Consider the following 23592-nt stretch of genomic DNA (forward strand, 5'->3'; position numbering starts at 1 on the left):
ATGGTATAAACCTGATGCCAATAAGAATCACACACTCACTGGAAGGCATGCCGATCATTCTGTGTTCTGATTTCCCCTAAGACTAAGATACCAAGAAACAATAGCATGAGAACTTTATCAGTGTAAAATAAGAAGCTGTTATTAAAGATGTCAGATATAAAAATAGGCGCATGATATAATGGCAAAGAGCACTAAAATGGGAGAGGGTCCCTCTTCACTGTCTCCTGTGGTCTGAGCTATGTCTCAGGCACATCCTTAGAGTGGAGATGGGGCATCAGGCTTTGAGTGCTTGATGACATTTTTAAAAAAATATATATTTTATTGATTTTTTTTACAGAGAGGAAGGGAGAGGGATAGAGAGTTAGAAACATCAATGAGAGGGAAACATCGATCAGCTGCCTCCTACACACCTCCTAGTGGAGATGTGCCCGCAACCAAGGTACATGCCCTTGAACCTGGGACCCTTCAGTCCACAGGCTGATGCTCTATCCACTGAACCAAACCGGTTAGGGTGCTTGATGACACTTTAATTTAAGATCATGCTCTGCCCTTGGTTCTGAAACTTTAGTTACTAACTCAATATAGTTTTTCAAAACTTAAAGTCCAGCACCACCAGTATTTGATAGTTATAATTCTCAGCAGAAATGAACATATTAATATACTGTCACATTCTAGTAAATACTGTTTCAGAGCAGGCACTATAAATCATTTCTCCAGAGGGGTGTGTGTGTGTGTGTGTGTGTGTGTGTGTGTGTGTGTGTATTTAACCCTCAAACAAGGGTATTTTTCCATTGATTTTTAGAAAGAGTGGAAGAGCCAGGAAAAGACGGGAAGAAACATAGATGTGAGAGCAACACATCGATTGGTTGGTTGCCTCCTGCATGCTCCCCAACCAGGGCCCAGGCTGGGGAAGAGCTTGCAACAGAGGTAGAGGTACAAGCCCTTGACCAGAATCAAATCGAACCTGGGACCCTTTGGTCCACAGACCAACGCTCTATCCACTGAAACAAACCAGCTAGGGCTCTCTAGAGTTTTGATCAGCTCTGGGCAAAGTGGTAAAACTGAATTTCTGAATTCTGGGTTCTGAACTCTGGTTCTGAATCACCAGCGCATGGGAATCTGGAAACCCTGCACGCACTGTCCTCTGACAGCTGATACACAGGCTGCTCAGTGGCTGTTGAGCTCAAGGGAGAGTGAAAAGGTTATTCCGCAGTCAGGTAATGTTTATAAATCCACTAAAGCAACAAACGCGAGAAGACAGCACTCTACCATCTACTAAGCTCTCTGCACCTCCCACAGGACACATGCTTGTTTTAAACTTTCTTTATACCTTGATGTCTAACCTGATTAAGTGAATTTGGGGAATTATAACAATTTATTATTTTTTTTAATTTTTATTTTTTTAAATCCAACACCATTTAAAAATATATATATTTTATTGACTTTTTACAGAGAGGAAGAGAAAGGGATAGAGAACTAGAAACATCGATGAGAGAGAATCATCCATCAGCTGCTTCTTGCACAACCCCTACTGGGGATGTGCCCGCAACCAAGGTACATGCCCTTGACCGGAATCGAACCCGGGACTTTTCAGACCGCAGGCTGATGCTCTATCCACTGAGCCAAATCGGTTTTGGCACAACAATTTAATAAATCAAAAGTTTTTATATTTTGAAAGCATAAACATGCAGTTATGAATACAAATTGTGTATTACAAAGATTAGTATAAAAAGTATCCAGAAGATTCTCTAACATCACCAATTTGTTAAATTTATAACTTGCAAATGAAGTTATCTTTGCATTTCTTTTTTTAAAAAATGTTTTTAAATTAATTGTAAGGAGAGAGGATGGGAAAGAAGAAGAAGAAGAAGAAGAAGAAGAAGAAGAAGAAGAAGAAGAAGAAGGAGGAGGAGGAGGAGGAGGAGGAGGAGGAGGAGGAGGAGGAGGAGGAGGAGGAGGAGGAGGAGAAGAAGGAAAAGAAGAAAAGAGAAGGAGGAGGAGGAGGAAGAGGAGGAGGAGGGGGAGGAAGAGGAGGAGGAGGAGGAGGAGGAGGGGGAGGAGAATGAGAAGAAGGAGAAGAAGGCGAGAGAGAGACAACAATGTATTGTTCCACTTATTTATGCATTCATTGATTCTTGTATGAGCCCTAATGAGGGACCAAACCCCCAATCTTGGTATATCAGGACAAAGTCTAACCAACTGAGCTACCAGTCTAGGGTGATCTTTGCATTTCTTCAATGAAGATAGAGCATTGCTAATGTTTTCAATTTTTTTTTTCCTGAATTAAAAGTGTTACAGACATAATGAATATATAGACTCACAAAGGCAGGCAGGCTGACCAGGAATTTACTGAGGAATTTAAGCTTTGGGGTTCTCACTTGCACCTCCCAAGGCCCTGTGGTGAGGTGGGGAGGGCCTAGCAATGTAAGCTCATTTTGTAAAATTTGAAAGAACAAAATTAAAAAAAAAAAAATTCTTAGCGAGAGCTCCAATATTCCATCTCTGCACGCCGTTATGGACTTCTCCTTATTAACGAGCTCCTTTAGCTTTCTAGATCTGACCACCCACAACAAAGGAAGCAGTCTGCAGAATCCATTATCTGCTAGTTCAACTTTTAAAAGTATAAAGATTTTATAGACCACAACTTAGAGCTCACCTGCTCCCATACACCACCTCTCTCTCCAACTTCAATTCTTAAAATATGAGAGTTGTATACGTGTTGTTTTTCTATTCTCCTGTTGGATGAGGATTCCTTAGAACTGTAGTTCTTACATTTCATACATGTGATATATTAATTAACTTTCATTAGCAGAAATGCTTCCAGAAGAGATGTAGAAACGAAGGGAAATCCTCCAGCTCATTGTTGCTTCGTGTTTCCTTTCATTAGTCTTCAGGAAGCCAAAGGAACAAGAAGCATTTATTTTGAAGTACAGATCATAGAAACAATGGTTTGGCGTGGCTCACCAGTTGTATTTTACAACTGTCAGGGAAGACTGCTCAGAATTAGTTACCCTGATTTCTTGAGCACTCAAAATCCAAGGACTATAATCGCCCCCTCTTTAAAATTCTTTATTGTTGAAATTTTTACATATGTATCCTTTTCCCCCCAATTGGCCTCTCCCCGGCCATTCCCAATCCCCGCCCCCCCCCCCCCCAGCACAGGCCCTCACCCCACCTCCCCTATTGTCTGTGTCCATTAGTCATGCTCATATGCATGGATACAAGTCCTTTGGTTGATCTCTTATCCCACCCCTAGCACTCCCCTGCTTTCCCTCTGAGATTTGATGGTCTTTTCGATGCTTTTGTCTCTGGATCTATTTTTGTTCATTAGTTTATGTTGTTCATTATATTCCATAAATGAGTGAGATCATGCGATATTTATCTTTCTTTGACTGGCCTATTTCACGTAGCATAATGCTCTCTCGGTCCACCAATGCTGTTGCAAATGGTAAGAGTTCTTTCTTTTTTACAGCAGCATAGTATTCTGTTGTGTGGATGTACCACAGTTTTCTAATCTATCTAATCATACCCAAGACCCTTTAGTCTGCAGGCTGATGCTCTAGCCACTGAGTCAAACCAGATAGGGTGGTAATAAACTTCTGATGCCATATATATATTATATATAACACTAATATGACAATAGACTGAACAGCAGAACAACTGAACCACCACTCACTATGACGAGCACTGACCACCAGGGGCCATGCATGGAACATGGTGAGTGTCAGCAGCAGGAGGCAGAACATGGAACATGGCAGGCATTGGAGCAGGTAAGGGGGGACACCAGTGGCGGGAGTGGGGGTTGCTGGCAGAGAGGGGACTGGGCGCCACAGTGGGAGGGGTGTGCCTACCATAGCCTTGCAGCCCACTGTTCCTTTCAAGGTGCACAAATAAGTGCACTGGGTCCCTAGTACGATATATGTGTGTATGTATATATAATAAATGAGCCCACAACCCAGGCATGTGCCCTGACCGGGAATTACGCTGTGACTTCTTGGTTTATGGATCAATGCTCAACCACTGAGCCATGCTGGCCAGGTGCATCAAAGTAATTTTTTAAGAGTAAAACCTATGATGTACATTATAGTCCATTGGTGGTACTTGTTCTCAGAACTGTGAACGAAAAGGGGGTCACAAGCTATTAAACCTGACAAGTTCTGGAGAGGCCAGCATGGCAGACCTGTCCACATAGGATGGTCTGAACGTAAGAAGACCTAAGGAAGCATGGATTCTATCTTGGCCTGTAGCTTCTTTGCTAAAGGGCAATCTTGTCCTTAAGTGTACCTGCCTGTTGTCTTTTTGCATCTAAGACAGCATACTCCTGAAATGCCAGAGTATTAGTAATCTCTTCTAAACCCCTTAGGGCACAATCTCCCACCACATCAGAGCAGAATTCCTTGTTCTTTATCCTGTCCCTGCCGACGGAAAAAAATATGTGTCTCTGTTTTACTCTTTATCCAATCCAAGACATTTCCTCCTTTGCTGCCTCTGCCCCTTTATTTATTTTTAAATATATATATATATATTTTATTGATTTTTTACAGAGAGGAGGAGAGAGGGATAGAGAGCTAGAAACGTCGATGAGAGAGAAACATCGACCAGCTGCCTCTTGCACACCCCCTATGGGGATGTGCCCACAACCAATGTACATGCCCTTGGCCGGAACCAAACCTGGGACCTTTCAGTCTACAGGCCGATACTCTATCACTGAGCCAAACCGGTTTCGGCTGCCTCTGCCCCTTTAATCTATCATCATGATTTCAGGAAACCCCTTCCCCAAACCCTACATCGCCTCCTTTGATTCTAATATGTAAAATAAGCTATAGCCCTAGCTGGTTTTGCTCAGTGAATAGAGCGTCAGCCTGCAGACCAAAAGGTCCTGGGTTCGATTCCACTCAAGGGCACATATCTCAGATGCAGGCTCCTCCCCAGCCAGGGTCTTGGTTGGGGTAGGTTCATGATGCAACCAATCGATGTGTTTCTCTCACATTGATCTTTCTCTCTGTCTTTCCCTCTTTCACTCTCTCTAAAACTCAATGAAAAAAATATCCTTGGGTGAGGATTGAAATACACCAACAACTACAAAACAAGTTGCAAAAGTGCCATTCTCAAGGGAGCATTTTTTCAATCCATTGAGATCTTGCTCCATCGCAACTGACCTCGGTTAAGCTCAAATAAACTCATAAAAATTCCCTTCAGGTTTGGACATTTCTTATGTGGACACAACAAAACGACCTAAGAAGACACAGGATTTATTCAAGAACTTTTTTGTACAGTTTGGAGGCTTTTCAATGCTGTTATTTTCTGTCTCACCTCTCTTGACTTTTTAATTACTTACCCGCTCTAAATTGCAGCCCAATATAATTCTTCCTACTCACAATACGCTGCATTTCAAAGGATAACATTTTACGATAAGAAACGTTTAAACCATGCTGATGAGTTTAACTGTGATAACTGGTGTCTGTTAAGTCTCCTTATCTGTCAAGAGCAGCATGCCTAAATATGCTTAATTTTGTTCAAGCATGTTCTACCACACTTAAATGATTTTAAAGCTCTCTGATCTAAATCTTTGATTAAAATATTTGAAAATGCAAACCTATCATGAAATCCTAGCCCAGTTTGTCTACACCAGTGGTCGGCAAACTGCAACTCTCAAGCCACGTGAGGCTCACGAGCCGTGCTTTACCGCTTTGTTGACTGAGTTTGCCGACCACTGGTCTACATCTTCGAGGAGGTAACACAGAGACTCATATTCACTCAGCTATAAGTGCCTGACGCCTAATTAGGAATCCTTCCCTCCACATTCTGAATGAGTCCCAAGTACGGTCTGACTGACCCCGTTCCCATGGAAACTAACAGTTAGGGGTAACCAGAGGAGGGAAGTTGGGGGTAAATAGCCTGGCAGGGGAGCAGTTAGACATCAATCAGGCTGGCATGGGAGTGGTTAGGGGATAATCAGGCTGGCAGGCAGAAGTGGTTAGGGGCAATCAGGAAGGCAGTCAGGTGAGCAATTGGGAGCCAGCAGCCCTGGATTGTGAGAGGGATGTCCGATTGCCTGTTTAGACCTGATCCCGGATCGAGGGGTCCCAGATTGGAGAGGGTGCAGGATGGGCTGAGGGACACCCTCCCCCCTACCCTGTGCACGAATTTTGTGCACCGGGCCATATATTAAAAAATGAATACTTATAAATTCTATTAGGGGGTTTTAGTGCAATCTTTATTCCACTTGAAAACTGAGAGGTAATGGGATGGGAGGTGAAGTGAAACTCCTTCCTCTAGTGACATCGCATCCTTTTGCTCATAAATTCAGAGTGTATTTGGGGGAAATGCAGTCCGGCTTGGAAACAGCTTCTGACACGAATGACTGCATTGATGGTGGGCAGGAGCTGCTGACACAGGCACTAGGCTGCTTCCAATGGGGCAGAAAACTGGCTCTAGTTCCCCCATTCTTCCCCAACAGCCACACTCTTCTCTAGAATCCTGACAGCCTTAAGGTCATCAGGCTTAGAGGGACTATGGGAAATTAAATCATATTAAAAACTCATTTGGAACTTGATAAGTTATTAATGACATGGATCAGAACACTAAATGAATAGTGTATAAAGCATGATTAATTTTGAAATGTGTTTGAGTTTATATGTCCAATGCTGGATACAATCTTCCCTGTAGGAAGTCTGCAAGTATTCTCTTTCTTTATTTACAAGAGCCAGAGCATTGACCAAAAGGGTTTGATAGAACCAGCTTCCAAGAAATAAACACAGAAAAAATTTAATGGGACTTTAATCAACTCTCTTTTGCATTTATCTTTTTTTGCCATCAGTCCATGAATATAACATGCACTCACCTAATGGTTACTTTTACATTTTAGGAAATAAAATATTAAAGTCCCTTTCCAGTGAAATGAACTGAAAGGTCTACACCACATCATGAATAAAAATATAGCTGTTATACTAGCACAGTGGATTTACTAACAAACTCTGCTGTATAACCCGGTGTCTCGGAGTTCCAGTTAATGAATGGGTGTATGTTTGTTTAAGGCATTTTTTTTTTATACTAGTGGGAACTAGACTGCATAGATTTAGAGGGCTGTTCAAATAAAATTTGGGTTTCTTATATTGATTACAGTGGTTAAAGTGAAGAGTTTAGGAAAACATATTTCAGATATTTTAAGAAGACTCACTTTGGTCTATTTATTTTTTCTTTAAACCAGTAGACTCTAAGGTGGGGCATATAAGAAAACCTAGAATTGTGAAGAAAGGGAATATTAGAATTTATGTTCTATATTTACCATGCTTTTCTTTTTTGTTTTTGTTTTATGGGTTTAGAAAATTTTTTTATTATGAATAGTTTCAAGTATCCACCAAAGCAGAGAGAACAGAACAATAAAGGCCCATATTCTGTATTTATTATTGGAATTCAACAGTTATAAAGTTTCTGCCACATTTAATTCACATATTCTTTTTGTTGTTGAGGAATTTTAAAGTAAACCCTATACATCAATTTTCTTTACTATTTTAGTAGGTATCAATTCAAGCTAAAGACATCTACCAGAAGCTAATTTCATTCACAGATAAAGCTAATTTCATTCACAAATAAATTTGGTATTTATTTATGTATGTTTTGATAATTAATGTACTATACTGATACAGAAATACATGTCTATAATTTGTAACCAGAAACTTATGTTCTTTGTATAAGAGGTAGGATATGGATAAAAAAAAGTTAGAAGACAGTGCTGCCAACAGTGATGATGGAAGATTCCAGCATCTTCAGAAAGCTTTTCTGGGAGTAGCTCAGTAAGCAGAGATTCTTGGGATGAACCTATGCTAAGTATTTGTCGAATGCTGAACACTGAGATGACAATCTTGGAACAAGATGATGAGCTGCCTGGATCCAGGGAGAATTTTTCAGGCTAATGACCTGGTGTTAAGATCCCACAAGAAGCCGAAACCGGTTTGGCTCAGTGGATAGAGCGTCGGCCTGCGGGCTGAAGGGTCCCAGGTTCGATTCCAGTCAAGGGCATGTGCCTTGGTTGCGGGCACATCCCCAGTGGGGGGTGTGCAAGAGGCAGCTGATTGATGATTCTCTCTCATTGATGTTTCTAACTCTCTATCCCTCTCTCTTCCTCTCTGTAAAAAATCAATAAAAATAATAATAATAATAAAAAGATCCTACAAGAAGATGCTATGATGATTGGACAAGAACGCCTAGGAGAACCATTTTCGGTTTGAAAATAAAGATCACATTGTCAGGCCCTTTTCCTCTCATCTCTCTGTAAACTTTTTCCTGTTATAAGTCATGGACTGCTGTGACATCAGCAAGTGTCAAAAAAGATGGGAATGTCTGCAGTTCCCTGCTCCAGAGAGCACCTTTACAATTTTCCAACCTCGTATGCTGTGCTGTATCTCAGGTAACCAATGAAGAGGTGCTATTTTTAATCAATGCTTACTGACTCAAGGAAGCATCAGGCAATCAGAAAAATCCCTCAGCACTCTAAAAGGCAGACCTTTCTCCATATTTCCTTGAAACTCTGTGAAGGCCACAGTTAATCAGGAAGGAGGGAGTTCTAAGAACACTAAAATTAGGCATTCACTAGGAACATTTAAATTTACAAGTGTCCTGGGATCCTTGTTATTAAAAAGTTATGGCCTGGCCAGTGTGACTCAGTGGTTGAACATTGACCTATGAACGAAGAGGTCATGGTTTGATTCCCGGTCAGGGCAAATGCTTAGATAGCGGGCTCATTCCCTAATGCGGGACATGCAGGAGGCAGCCAATTAATCATCCTCTCATCATTGATGTTTTTATTTCTCTCTCCCTCTCCCTTTCTCTCTGAAATCAGTAAAAATATATACATATTAAAAAAAATAAGTTATGTAATTGTATGAAGCCAAGAAACAAATAAACCAACATTACATACCCAGTTGCTCACTTCTATCCATAATAATAAAAGCATAATATGCTAATTAGACCAGACAGCCAAACTACCTTCTGGACGTCCTTTCGGACAATATTCCAGAGGAAGCCGGGGCTGGGAGGGCAAGTCATCGTAGCTGTGAGGGCCGAGCTCCTTGCACAAATTTCGTGCATCGGGCCTCTAGTATAACTATAAAGAATCACTAAGTGCTAGGCACTACACTATGTGTTAGAGACTCTAAGGTGTGTTGTCTCTGCCCTCAACAAACTCAAAACACATGTAAAAAGTGCCACAAAGAACCAGGAACGTACCCAAAGCACTGGGATCTAATAGGCAGGTGACTGGCTTTGAAGAACAAATGAGTTGGGAAGGCTTTGAAGAGGTAAGGGATTTGGAGTTAGATCTTCAGAGAGAAATTGCATTTGGCCACATGGAGAACATTGCAACAATGACAACAATGTAGAGATGATGGCGGTTGGAGAGGAGAAACATATCCTGGTAAATGGCATAGAGGTTCACTCCCCGCCCCCCCCCCCCCCCCCCCACACACACACACACGGAGCACAAAAGCACCTGACTGGTTCTGGGATCAAAGGCATTTATATGGAGCCAAAGCATTATGATCTCATGAGTCCAATGAGCTTATGTAGATTTTTTATCATATATTTTTTGACATGCTCGCTGCATGTTTACCTTATTGTGTTAAATAATAGACTAATTCATTGAACGTTGGATTAAGTAGATCACCGTCTATTTACACCTGAGTTCTTGTTTAGGCCATTGTGTCAGGTCTACTTCTGATTAGAATCCCATTCTATTTTAAAGTGTCTCAAGAGCATTTCTTAGAGCATTAGCATCATTCTCCCTTTTCAAATTTAGCACTTTCTGCTAGTTCACCATGTTCCCTTTTTATTTGTGGCCATCACTTCTCCCTTGGTCTCCTTTAAAAATAGCCCAGCCTGCACTTGTGTGTCGGTCTCAGCTGGTGCTGGCGCCTCAGTCCACCCTGGGTGTTGGTCCTTACCCCTTCTTTGGCCTTGCCCATTGGGTCTGGGTTGGGATTGTCCCTTCCCAGATTCGGTCACTGGTTTGGGAGTGTATTTCCCCCTGTTTTGTTATATTACTTTGTTTCATGACTTATTTTTGGTGGTTTTAATAGAAGGTAATCCTTACTCTGCATTTTGCCTTAGGGTTTTAAAGACCTCTAAGATGTCATCACCAGTCCTGGTGAGACCTCGTCTTGGGTTGCCGGTTTATTAGTAGGAAATGTTTGCAGGGAGGCGAAGAATACTACACATACTATGCCTTGACTTGTTGAAAGGTGAAGAACAGTAAACAGAGTACATTTTGATTTTAAATTTTAAAGAAACCGTGTCATATACACTGCAACTATATTTCACCACCCCCTCTCCCTTCTATTTTTTTTGGAACTACATGCAAGAAACCTAAGAGTGGGTTACTTGTGACAGAAGTTGGAGAGCTAGAAACTGTATTTTTCATTTTATATCTTTTCTGTGCAGTGCCAATTACCATGTACATATTTTTTAACATGTAAGTAAAGGCTTTTAACAATGGTCTATTTTTTGTCTTTGGCTATGTATGTCCATAATAAAGTAGTTACCACGTTTTTACAGTGTGAGTGACGCAAAAATTAAAAACAGCAGGTGACTGTTGTGACACAATGCCTCACACAGAGAAAGGCCCGCAGGCTCGTCTACTCTGTACAAATATAAAGATGAATCTGTCCCAAACCGTCCCTCTGCTAAATCTGGAGAACTGAAACAAAATAAATAAAAACTTGAGAGAAAGGCAAGACTCTAGTTAGGAGCGAAAACTCCTGTCTGTTAAGCTCACAAGATACCCACTCAAGACTTTTTGGGCCAGGGCTGTGGAGAGCAAAGAGTGTAGGTCTTGAAACTTTCACGGGATGATATCCAGCAGAGTTTTCTGTGTATAAAATGTAAGAAAAGCCCGGCCAGTGTGGCTCAGTGGTTGAGCATTGACCTATGCACCAGGAGGTCACAGTTCGATTCCCGGTCAGGGCACTTGCAAGAATCAACCAATGAGTGCACAAATATGTGGAACAACAAATCAACTTCTCTCTCTCTCTCTCTCTCTCTCTCTCTTTCCTCTCTCTCTCAAATCCTATATAATAAAAGCCTAATATGCAAATGGACTGAACAGCAAAATAACCTTTTGCTATGATGTGCACTGACCACCAGGGGGCAGATGATCAATGCAGGAGCCAGCGGGGGACTCCAATCGCCCTGCCAGTTGCCCCACAGATCAGCCCTGATCGCTGGCCAGGCCTAGGGACCCAAGCCATGCATAAATTTTGTGCACCAGGCCCCTAGTCAATAAATTAAAAAATTTAAAAATAAAATAAAATGTAAGAACAATTTAAAACTAGAGAACAGTTCTGACCTGCTCACTGGCCTGAAGCCTGAAGGTGCTGAGAGTAGGGTTTTATGGTTCTGATGGCAGAAATTCATTTGAGCACACTTTTCTCGCTCTCTCCTGCATTCACACACTTAGTAACACAGATGGCCACTCTTCTCTCCATCAAAGTAAATCATATAACCCACCTAAGGGTGCACCAACACCAGGAAACACTTAATACCAAAGAAAGACAAACCCAGGGGTGGGAAAGAGAACAAAACTGAGTGAAGATAAAAAGAGCTACTGTTTCATGTTTATATGTCGGGAACTGAAGAGAAAGTCAGAAACACAGTGACAAGATTTTAAAATTCCTCAAATTCCTGATTAATTTAATTCACTCCATTTCAAATATAAAACAGCTATGTGTGGGTCTATGTTTAATTGTATATGTGTGTACATATATTTTAATAAGCTATATGAATGTGCTTATGAATTGCTGGATCACTCCAAAGGCACCTCTCCCCACCCACCCCATCCTGCCCATTCCCCATCTCCCATCCACTGGTGTTCTCCTTTTGAAATGCAAATCTGACTCATATTCAATGCTGAACCGCCTTCAATGGTTTCTCTTTGCCTTCAAGATAAATGCAAAATCCTAACTGTGTCCCACAAGGCCCTTGAGCCCTGGGCGCTGCGCTTTGCCCTCCCATCCTCAGGTCTGGCAGCAGGAGCTTTCATTCCCTCACACTCTTCAGGCTTGCTCATGACCTTGGACATCTGTGAGTGCTGTTGCCGCCAGCGGAACTGGCTCTTTACCTAGCTAGCATATTCTTTTCATAGATAGACAGAGATATCAATGTAGATGGCATATTTAGTAATAATGCTTTAAAAAAAACATATTTTAAGCCCTCGCTGGTGTGCTCAGTGATTACAGCATAGCCTGTGCATTGAAGGGTTATGGGCTCGATTCCTAGTCAAGGACACATACCTGGGTTGTAGGTTTGACCCTGGTCCTGGTCAGGTCTCATGTGGGAGGCAACTGATCAATGTGTCTTTCTCTCCCCCCTCCTTTTCTGTCTAAAAATCAATGAAAAAATATCCTATGGTAAGGATTAACAAAACAAAACAAAATAAAACCACATTTTAAAATAAGTTCTTAAAATGATAAAAGTAAATAAGCAACTTAAATGAATATAATACTTAGGAAACAACCCCATTATATGTCTTTGGATATGACTCCGATAAATGGAAGAAATCCTTTAAGTGAGAATGTGAAAATATTTTTAATAATTTGTTACTACAGCGATAAGAAACTAATTCAGTTGGGGTTTGTTTTTTTGTTTGTTTGTTTGTTTTTTTCTGAGTTCTTGCCTGGTTAGCAGTAACACCTTCCAAGAAAACATTGCCTAGCTTTAAGTTGTTTAAAATTTATTTTTCCTGCTTTTGGAAAAAAAAAAAAAGCACTTGATGCCAATTCTGAGTCTCCCTTTCCATCCTCACCCTCATCTTCCTCAAAACAGCAATCTGGCAGTACAGCTATCCGGAAGTACTGGCTCATAATCATTGCCCTTATTTGCTGTGAGATGAGGAGAAATGATATTTTAAATGGTGGTCTTCACTGTTTTCTGTGGGGCTGTCTTCACAAGAAAAGACTGCTTGCCAACAAGAGAAGCTGCCCCTTGCGTCTATGGCCCAAAACATCTTCTCCACCTAAAAGACCCCCAGGAGAGAACCAAAGTGATGGCAACCATGGGGAGGGCAAGCACATGTAAATTCACATGGGCTCCTCTCACTAAACCACTACACCCAGCCGGGTGTAGCTCAGTGGTTGGGCATCGACCCAGGAAGTAAGGCGTCACTGGTTCAATTCCTGGTCAGGGCACATGCCCAGGTTTCCGGCTCAATCCCCAGAGGGGGGCATGCAAGAGACAGCCAATCAATGATTTTCTCTCATCATTGATGTTTCTATCTCTCTCTCCTCCCTTACTCTCTGAAATCAATAAAAATATATTTAAAAAAATAACTACTCATGTAGAGGAATAATGAGTCTTCTCAGGCTTAGGAAACTCCAGGTTCTATTTATGCTGATGTTTTGCCATTTAAAAAAAAACGTTTCTATTGATTTTAGGGAGAGAGGAAGGGAGAGAATGAGAGAAACATTGATATGAAAGAGAACAGCGATTGGTTGCCTCCACACACACCCTGACCAGGGATCAACCCACAACCTGGGTATGTGCCCTGACTGGGAATCGAACTGCTGACCTTTCAGTGCACGGGATGGCATTCAAACCAACTGAGCCACATTGGCCAGGACTTGACTTGCTTAAAAGGTCATTTCTGTTGCAGCCTGGAAATGGTTATCGGGTCTACCAGCAGGCCCAATTTGACCTTTATGTTCATCAGATAAGATGTCGGTGGCAGGATGGAACCAGTTCTCTCCAGTAAACTCACTTGTAAAGCTTTGTTCTTCACAATGTTTCCAGGGGGCGGAACTCTCCTAGTGGCTATTTTGGGTCTGTTCCACCACAGAGGAGGAACCTTGTAATTTTGCAGAAGAGCCAGACTCCCGCCCACCCTCACGCCACAGTTCTTATCGGCTTAGGAGAGATTATGGATGAGTCAGGCCAAGTTGACTGGCTTAGGGTCCAGGCCACTCGGAGGACCAGCTGCTGCCAGTCATGCGGAATCAAGAACAGCCCACAGCTCTCATGCACATTCAACTCCTTGGCTTTGAAAGATACCAGGATGCATGGACATCTCCTCCCCCGCCCCCCTATCCCTCATACTAAACAGTCACTTCTTTTGTTTTTTGAGGTATCAGCTTAAATACCACCTTAGAGAAAACTGACACCCCACCTACGTAGGGCCTCATGATTTAGAATATAATCGTTAATTTCCTCCCACTTCTTCCACCCACTCTAACTCATCCCAAAATCAACAGGCATATATTTATACCAGACACTCCGCTCAGCCCTGGACCTCCAGTGGTGAGCAAACATCAAGAAGTTCTCTTCCTTATGCAGCTTCCATTTTAGTGAGAAATAAAAATGCCATTCAACTAAGCACACAAATAGATGTGCATATGTCAACAGATACACTGAAAGCATAGTTTAAATAACAGCAGCAAGAACGAAAATAATCTTCCAGACGACAGAGGAAGACAAACAGAAATAAAAAATGGAATAAGCACGGTATCATACACGATAAGATGGAGACAGAAGAGTGGTACAGTTATATTTGGGTGAATGTTAAAAACGTAAGTATGTAATCAGAACATAAGAAAAAAGCCACTAGTTCCACTAAATCTACTCCACTCTATTCTGGAATAAAGATAACAAGAGGGTTAAGCACTCAGATAGAAAGATAAGAAGTCCAGCCATCCATAAAAAAAATCCTCAGGTCTTTAAATTCCAGTTCTATCTCCTTCCAGCCTCGATAAATGGTCTTAGACAAGCAAGCTAGCTTTCCTGAGCCTTGTGTATAAATTATACGTTCCTTCTCAGGAGTTTGTTCAAACCTTAGAAAGAGATATACAAGAAAGTCCTTAGAAAAGTGTCTGGCATACATGGGAGCCTTCAACACTGTATTTCTGGATCTGGACATGAGTGGGTAGGTCACAAACAGGATTGGGTAGGTCACAAACACAGCCCTGAAAAGCATCCCTGTTTTCCAATAACACCCTGCTAGCCATGAGCATGCCTCCTGCCCAGATTTCGCTTTCTAATACCATTTGCCAACAAAAGAAACTAGGGATTCTTGGAGTGATGGCTGATTCTGGGACCCACGCAGAAAATACACAAGATCAGTGTGGAACACCTGTGATGTGAGAAAGAAAAGTGATGTGAAAAACGTGTGTGTGTGTGTGAGTGTGTGTGGTGGTGTGTGTGTGTGGGGGGGCATAAGGAACCAATTGAAAAAACTCAACAGCCGAAGCTGAAATAACCTGAGCACTAAAATAAATAACTTGGTATTGGACTATAATCCAAAGTGTAAAAATAAATGTTCATGAGTGCATAGTGATATAAAAATGAATGAATAAACGAATGACTGAATGTGGGAGGCTTAGACACATCTCCCAAGGAGAAGTCCAATCATTTATGGAGATACTCCATTCTCAGGGATGCAAAGTATAACTCTTCTTCCTTAAAGTGTGATTTGTACCTAATGACTTCCCTTTAAAAAAACTACAGTGTGAAAGGGAAGAAAAGAGATAACTGTGGACAAACCTGATATATATGACCTCATCCAGGTAATGAAGGTTAACAATAACAACGATAAGTCATATTCATAGTGTAGGGTGTCCCAAAAAATATATACACACATTTGTTTGTTTGTTTTTTAATAGCTCAATTAATGTTTCTTTCTTTTCAGATTTAACCCATGGAATGAATAATTATTCAAATTGTGTATACATTTTTTGAGGATTACCCTTAGGGTAATATGATGAAAATACTACTTTTGCTGAAACTGGTTTGGCTCAGTGGATAGAGCGTCGGCCTGCAGACTGAAAGGCCCCAGGTTCGATTCCGGTCAAGGGCATGTACCTTGGTTGCGGGCACATCCCCAGTAGGGGGTGTGCAGGAGGCAACTGATCAATATTTCTAATTCTCTATCCCTCTCACTTCCTCTCTGTAAAAAATCAATAAAATATATTTAAAAAAAAGAAAATACCACTTTACATCCTCCACCTTCCTCCAAAACAACACCACCAAAACCCCCCATAACCATTAAGTCTGGTTATAAGAAAAACAACAGAGAAATACCCATGGGGACATTCTACTACATACTTCCCATAAGAATCACGGGAAGTCTGAGACTGTCACAGCTAAGAAGAGCCTAAGGACACATGACTAGCACATGGAATGTGGTACCCTGGATGAAATCCTGGAACAGCAACAAGAAGACATTGGGTAAGAATATAGGAATGATAGGTGTGCACTTCAGCTAATAATAATACATTAATTCTGGCTCATGAATTGTGACAAATGTATCATACTAATGTCAACTGTTAACAATAGGGGAAAGTGGGTGTCGTATATTGGAATTCTCTATACCATCTTAGCAATTTCTCTTTCAACCTAAATTGTTGTAAATGTTAAAAGCCTATTTTAAAAAGACAAAGAAAAGAAGATATTCTTGCAATGCCAAGCCTTTGGGCATCCCAGGAACAAGATAAAAAAGACACCCCCGCGGCCCCCCGTTCCCCCGCCCCCCTCGTCTTAGACATCCCTCCGCCCCCCCTCCGTCTTTACTTCTACATTCATTCCCTATAGTAGGGGTGTCAAACTCAATCAGAGAAGGGGCCAAAACCTAAAATCCAGCCTAAATCGCGGGCTGAGTGGTTTACTGAACAGTCATAAACTGTCACTGTGATGGAAACGCAGCGGAGTGCAGTGATGACAGCATGGTGCAGGCCACATTGCAAGGCCTGGCGGGACGGATTTGGCCCGCGGGCCTTGTGTTTGACACATGTGCCCTATAGGAATTGGGGTTAAAGGAGCCAAAGTGTTAGATTTACCCAAAGCTTGAGGAGGAGGTTACCCTGCTCAACCATCCTAGCCTGTGTTGGTGGTTCCTTGGCTACAATCTCAAACTTGGGGTGTATCGTTTCTATTTCTGATGACTGAATAAGAATAGCACACCAAACCCGTTTTTTCTGATGCGAACTAGTGGCAGTTCTACACTGAAGTCACAGTCTGTTTTGTTTGACATGTAGGATGGTCCACGAACACACAACTTTCTCAGCAGTTCCGTTACAAGCCCTCCAGCCTGACTCTTGGTTGCCTTTCAGCATCTATGCCTTTTGTTTCTCTGTGCGTTCAAAGCAATACCACTTGACATTGCAATATTACTGATTTTATTATGAAGCTCGGCTTCCCCGGGGTGATTTCCTATCCCCTAGGTCAGCATGGGCCCAGTTCCTGCCACCACCTGCGCCTTCTCCCTCACTAAGGGCCAAAGCTCCCATCACACTCAGCTGAGCAATACTCACTGGGGCAGTGAGAGCCTGAGAAACAGTCATCGCATTATGGTATTAGGGGCTCATCTGGCAGGTTATTTTAAATAGTCTATTGCCAGAACTTGAATAACTTATTCTATTTTTTTTAAGGTTTTTGGTTTTTTTTAAAAAAATATATTTTTATTGATTTTGTACAGAGAGGAAGGGAGAGAGTTAGAGAGTTAGAAACATCGATGAGAGAGAGTCATCGATCAGCCGCCTCTTGCACACCCCCCACTGGGGATATGCCCGCAACCAAGGTATAATACATGCCCTTGACCGGAATCGAACCCGGGACCCTTCAGTCCCCAAGCTGACGCTCTATCCATTGAGCCAAACCGGTCTCGGCAACTTATTCTATTTTTTTAAAAAAGAAGAAAAGAAGGGGAAAATGACCAAAAGCAAAAAGGAAGGAAGGAAGGAAGGAAGGAAGGAAGGAAGGAAGGAAGGAAGGAAGGAAGGAAGGAAGGAAGGAAGGAAGGAAAGAAGAGCCGAAACCAGTGGGTAGAACGTCGCGTCGGTCTGCGGACTGAAAGGTCCCAGGTTTGATTCCGGTCAAGGGCATGTGCCTTGGTTGCAGGCACATTCCCAGTAGGGGGTATGCAGGAGGCAGCTGATCAATGTTTCTAACTATCCCTCTCTCTTCCTCTCTGTAAAAAATCAATAAAATATATTAAGAAAGAAAGAAAGAAAGAAAGAAAGAAAGAAAGAAAGAAAGAAAGAAAGAAAGAAAGAAAGAAAGAAAGAAAAAGGGCTTCATTGCCTAAGTGCTTAAGATCTGGTGTCATTTCCTCCATTTTCCTAAAAAAGTTAACGAGAAGAAAACAAACTAGGAAACGTTCTCAGGATTTACAGTCGCATGAACCTGCAGTTTTTGAAAGTCTCGTTTAGAACCATCCCGGGAAAGTGGCGTTGGGACCCGTCCCTCCCTTCGACCCGCCACTCAGGCACCCAGCCCGGCGCGGCCTCTTTCTAACCACCGCCTCTCCGCCGTCCCCCGGGGGGCAGAGCTGGCCGGACCCCAGGCCCCGGACCTGTCCTGAACAGAGACGCGCAGGTGGAGGGGATGCAATGATCCGGGCTCAGCAGCCGGGGATGCCCCAGTCCCTCGCGTGCACCCCCGTTCCCGGCTGGGACCCTCGGAAGTCTCCCCCGGGACACTGTCCCGCGGCCCCCTCCTCCCAGAAGCGGGGTGGCCGGCGCCTGCCCTCAGAGATGCCATCTGGGGACCTCAGCATCTCACAGCAGCCGGTGCGCTCTGCATGCCCATCACGTCCCCGCAAACTCACCCCAACTTCGCCGGAGGAGAGAGAACCTGCTGGGGCGGACCCTCCGCGCTCTCTAACTGGGACCGACCACATCTGATGGTCCGGACCGCAAGCCCAAGTCCTGGGGCCCCCGTGCCCGCCCGCACCCGACCCCAGGCCCGCAGGGGGCCAAGCCCGACGCCCCTGGCGCCCCCTGCGCCGGAGTGGGAGACGCCCCTGCACCGGCGCCGCGTCCCAGCTGGCGCGATGGGGGGACCGGTCCCGGGCCGGCGCGGTGGGGGGACCGGTCCCGGGCCGGCGCGATGGGGGGACCGGGTCCCGGGCTGGCCGGCGCGATGGGGGTACCGGTCCTGGGCCGGCGCGATGGGGGGACCAGGTCCTGGGCTGGCTGGCGCGATGGGGGTACCGGTCCTGGGCCGGCGAGCTGGGGGGACCGGGTCCCCCGCGGCGGGAGGAGGGGGCACCGGGAACTCACAGCCCAGGGCGACCACCAGGCAGCGCAGCAGCAGCAGGAGGCAGCGGCGGCTCCTCCTCGCCATCTTCGCGGGCACCGAGCGGGGGCAGCTCCGGAGGCGGAGGGGCCCGGCGGCCGGAGCTCGGGAGGCCGAGCGGGGACCCCTGAACTTCTGGGCGGGAGCGGAGGAGCGGCGCCCGGGGCGGGGAGAGGGGAGGGGAGGGGGGGAGGGGAGGGGGGGAAGGCGGGGCCAAGGCCGCAGCAACGTCAGCTTCTCCCAGCCCGGGGCGCCCTCGGTGCGGGCTGCCCGGGGCAGGGCTTCCCCAGCCCCGGGATGGAAGGATGGGGGCGAGGGGTGGGGGTGGGGGGTCTGGGCCTTTCTTTCTTGGGGGGCAGCGGGTGGGTGAGAGGGGGCGGGCCGTGGGAGCCGGAGGAGGTGGGAGGTGGCGGTGTGTCCTGAGGAGGGAGCCCGGGGAGGCGAGGGAGGAAGGGAAGCCGCGGAGGGTCCCCCCCTCCCCGCGCGGCCCGGGGGATCCGCTTTGTGTCTGGTCCCCGCCGGCCGCCAGCTGTCCCCGCGGCGGGGGGTCCGGGGCGGAGGGGGGGGAGGGGGGCACGCGGCTTTTCTCTGTCTCCTCTCTTGCCCTCCTCCCTGTCGCAAAACTTTTTGAGGTTTGCAGCCCGGAGGTGGAGGAGATGTTTGGGGACATTTTTGGCGTGGAGAGGAGAACCCGAAGGGGCGCTCCGGGGAGATGGGGTCCGCCTGGGACGCGAGGGTGAAAAAAGCAATTGAGATGGGGGGGGGGGGGGGGGATAGCAATTAAGATAGGAGGGTAAAAAAAAATTTAAAAAATCAGGATAGAAGGGTAAAAAAAAGCAACCAGGATAGGAGGGTTAAAAAAGAGCAATCAGGACAAGAGGGTAAAAAAAGCAATCAGGAGTCGTGCTGGATGGAGGGCAGGTCTCCGATTTGAGCCCTGGCTCGCCCGTGCTCCAAGGAGAGCTGAGGTGTGTGCTGTGTCCTCGCTGTGCACGTGTCGGAGTTGGAAGTTCCTCTAACGGAAATATTTAGCGTGTTCCCTGTTGCATAACGGCCGCCCGAGGAGTTTTCCAGGCGTTACCACTCCACAGCTGCCCTTTCTCAGCTTTATTTTGGGTCCCTGGTGCTTTTAAAAGAGACACCCATGGTGCGCGCTCCGCTGCATGCTTTAAGGCGGACCCTCCCTCCACAGTGCCCGCACCACAGAGGCTGAGCAGGCCGTTTTCATATTTGTCCTAAGGGACCAGGAACGTCTGGTGCGGTTGGGATCCCGGACAGGTCTGGGGAAAAACCATTGCCAGGAAGAAACTGGCAGACCTCTACTTTTGGGGGACCTATTTTGTTAAAGGTAGAACAATGGGCAGAGGTCTGTGCAGACGGCGGCTGACTTAGCGGAGTGCACACAAAGCATTGAGCCAGCTCCGCGGACAAAGGCGGCCAGCGTGTGGCTGCGCAGAGCTGTGAGGGATGAAGCATCTCTGCTGTTTCCTTGGTGACAGGAACTGCAGCTTAGCGTCCAGAAAGGAAAGTCGAAGTGGCCACAAAGGCCCTGGCCAGTGTGGCTCAGTTGATTGGAGCGTGATCCCGTGCACCAAAAGGTGGCGGGTTCAATTCTGGTCAGGGTTCTGGTCAGGGCACATACCCAGGTCTTGGGTTCCATCCCGGGTCAGGCATGTGCTGGAGGCAACTGATCAATGTTTCTCACACATTGAGTTTTTTTTTTAATTTTAATTTTTTAATTGATTTCAGAGAGGAAGGAAGAAGGAGAGAGCGACAGAGAAAGAGAGAGAGAGAGAGAGAGAGAGAGAGAGAGAGAGAGAGAGAGAGAGAATCATTGATTGGCTGCCTCATGCATGCACCTCACTGGGGATCAAGCCTACAATCAGGCATGTGCCCTTGACCAGAATGGAACTTGGGACCCTTCAGTTCACAGCGAAGGTCCACCCACCGAGCCAAACAGGCTAGGGCTGATTTTTTTTTTTTCTCTCTCTCTCCTTCCTGTCCTCTCGAAGAAGAAGAAGAAGAAGAAGAAGAAGAAGAAGAAGAAGAAGAAGAAGAAGAAGGAGGAGGAGGAGGAGGAGGAGGAGGAGGAGGAGGAGGAGGAGGAGGAGGAGAAAGGAAACCTATCAACTAAGTTTTTTTAAATGGCAAAAACGTTAGCATTCATACTGCAGTCAAGTAAGGAAAACTCACTCCAGTTTTACTCCAATTTTCCTGGCAATAACAAGAAATGTGGTAGGCAGCTAGACAGACATGAGCAGAGCACGGACGATGGGCCAAGTGCAGAAGGCCACCAGAGTGGAAAGCCCTGGGTGACTAGCAAAGGGCACTTGTAGGGTGGGGCCTTGTCCCAAGTGTGACTGTAGAGGGCCGCCTGAGAAGCCACATGGACATCCTTTAAATTGTCAGCTGAGCCCGTGGCACCAGCAGAGTCTGTGTCCCCAAGAGGGCTGAGGGTGTATTCAGTTTCTGACTTACCTTTGTCCAGGTGTCAGCAGGGGCGGGTCTAGATATGTAAATCGAGAAATGCTAGAGCCTAGTTAAGAATGCAAATAAGCTCCTTTGACCCTATAAACTAAACCTGCTGTGTGGCTGGGCTGCTCGCTGCCTCTCCATCACAGAGATGGCGCCCACCTCGCACCCAGCTTGATGCATCTATTTCTGCCTCCTGGTCTCTTTCTTAATCCCCAGCTCCTCCACTCAGAACCTGTTGTGTTCCGTGATGGACATAAAAAAACAGAGAAACAGCCCCCGGCAGGTGACCTTTTCTCCCCTAGCATATGGATGGTCATGCCGTTTGGACCCCCTGACTTTTCCTCCCTAGAGATAACATCCGGGCCTCAGTTGTATTTCAGCTCCAGATCTAGGAAAGCAGCAAAACTAGACAAGTGACTGCCCCCATGGCTGCCCTCAGGACTAGGTGCATTGACTAATGACCCCCTGTCTGGTGCCGACCAATCAATCAGTGGAGACCCAGACCCTGAAAGGACACACCTGGAAACCTGCTGAATATTCTATGGAGACCTTCCCCTGGGACCTCCCCTAAAAGCTCCACGCTTAAAACCTTTAGGATGGAGGACCCAGTGCACTCTGCCTTCTGGGAGAAACCTCTTCCCCTAAAATTCTGGGGGTGCCTTACCATGACCTTCCTCACTCCCAAGCTCCAAGGGCCCTTTCTTTACCTCTATCACTTGTTCCCTAAGCCCATGCCTTCTACAAATCACTTCTTCTGTCCCTGTGATTGTCCAAATAAATGTTCTCTTATAGTCTGAGTCTTGGGTCTGAATTCTTTCCTAGCCAGAACTCAAGTATGGAGGTTGTTGAACCCAGGTCCTGCCTGACCCCACCATTCTAACACCTGGTGCCCTTCTACCATGCACAACAGAAAGATGCCATATTTCATAAGAAAAGTTGTTGGCATCCTCTTTTCTTTCTTTAAAAAAAAAATATATTTTATTGATTTTTTACAGAGTGGGAGAGGGATAGCTAGTTAAACATCCATTAGAGAGAAACATCGACCAGCTGTCTCCTGCACACCCTCTACTGGGGATGTGCCTGCAACCAAGGTACATGCCCTTGACCTGAATCAAACCTGGGATCCTTCAGTCCACAGGCCGATGCTCTACCCACTGAGCCAAACCAATTAGTGCCTCTTTTCTTATTCTTGCCACAACTCTATGTCTCTGTTGTTCCTCCCTGGAGACACATACACATAGAAAAGACACATTTTAAAATATTCTGTGATGAACTATGTGAATAACTGATTCCCTTGGTTATGTATTCATCACCCAGTCAAGGCATTTGTCAAATGGCTACCAGGTGCCGGATGCTGGTGGACAATGATGAATAAGACCATGTCTTAGCTGCTAACAAGCTCATAGTATAGAGGAGAGAGAGAGAGAGCCCCATCTGGGAAGACATCTATTACCACGTGGTAAGTGCTATGGGAGGGCAGAAAAGAGTGACAGCTGTTTTTTATTGAGTGCCTTCTCAATAGTGGAGTCAGAATAGTGCAATACATAATCCCCAACAACTCAGAAAGAGAGAAAATGTTATCATTTTCACTGTATAGATGAGAAAACTAGGCTGAGAGATGCTAAATTTGTAACTGCATAGAAATCTTATTTTCTTTAATCTGGCCTTTTATTTTGATTTTTTCCCCTTTGACTCAAACTGGCCTCACCCAGCTCCCTCCCTGACTCACCCAGCTCCCTCTCCCTTGCTTAATCATTAAGCCTTCAGGACAGTGAGGTTTTGGTCAGCCTCCAGTAGTCTTAGAAACAAAGACCTGGGTCTATTGACTACAGAGACAGACTTTCAGTCAAACTAGAGACAATATCTTGGCCTCAGTTGTGTTTTAGCTCTGGACCTCAGAAAGCAGAATGATCCCACAGAATAAATTCTTGTGAAGTTGGACAGAGCAACTCCATGGCTGACACCAGGACCATATGCAATGATCAATTACTCCCTACCCTAGCACCAACCAACCAATAGAGACCACCACCCTCACTCCTTTAGTCACCATAATTAATTACTTTT

General features: G+C 45.0%; 1 protein-coding gene across 1 annotated transcript in view; it reads right to left on the minus strand.

Annotated features, from left to right (window-relative positions):
• JAM2 (junctional adhesion molecule 2) overlaps positions 1–19228 on the minus strand; it is a 48984-nt gene extending 29756 nt beyond the window's left edge. Inside the window, exon 1 of the mRNA XM_036444411.2 lies at positions 19038–19228. Within this exon, the coding sequence (XP_036300304.1) occupies positions 19038–19101 (64 nt within the window). The 5' untranslated portion in view covers positions 19102–19228. The remainder of the gene's footprint in view (positions 1–19037) is intronic.
• Between the last annotated feature and the right edge of the window lie 4364 nt (positions 19229–23592).

The sequence above is a fragment of the Pipistrellus kuhlii genome, unplaced genomic scaffold (genome assembly GCF_014108245.1).
Source record: "Pipistrellus kuhlii isolate mPipKuh1 unplaced genomic scaffold, mPipKuh1.p scaffold_m20_p_2, whole genome shotgun sequence".
Lineage (NCBI taxonomy): Eukaryota > Metazoa > Chordata > Mammalia > Chiroptera > Vespertilionidae > Pipistrellus > Pipistrellus kuhlii.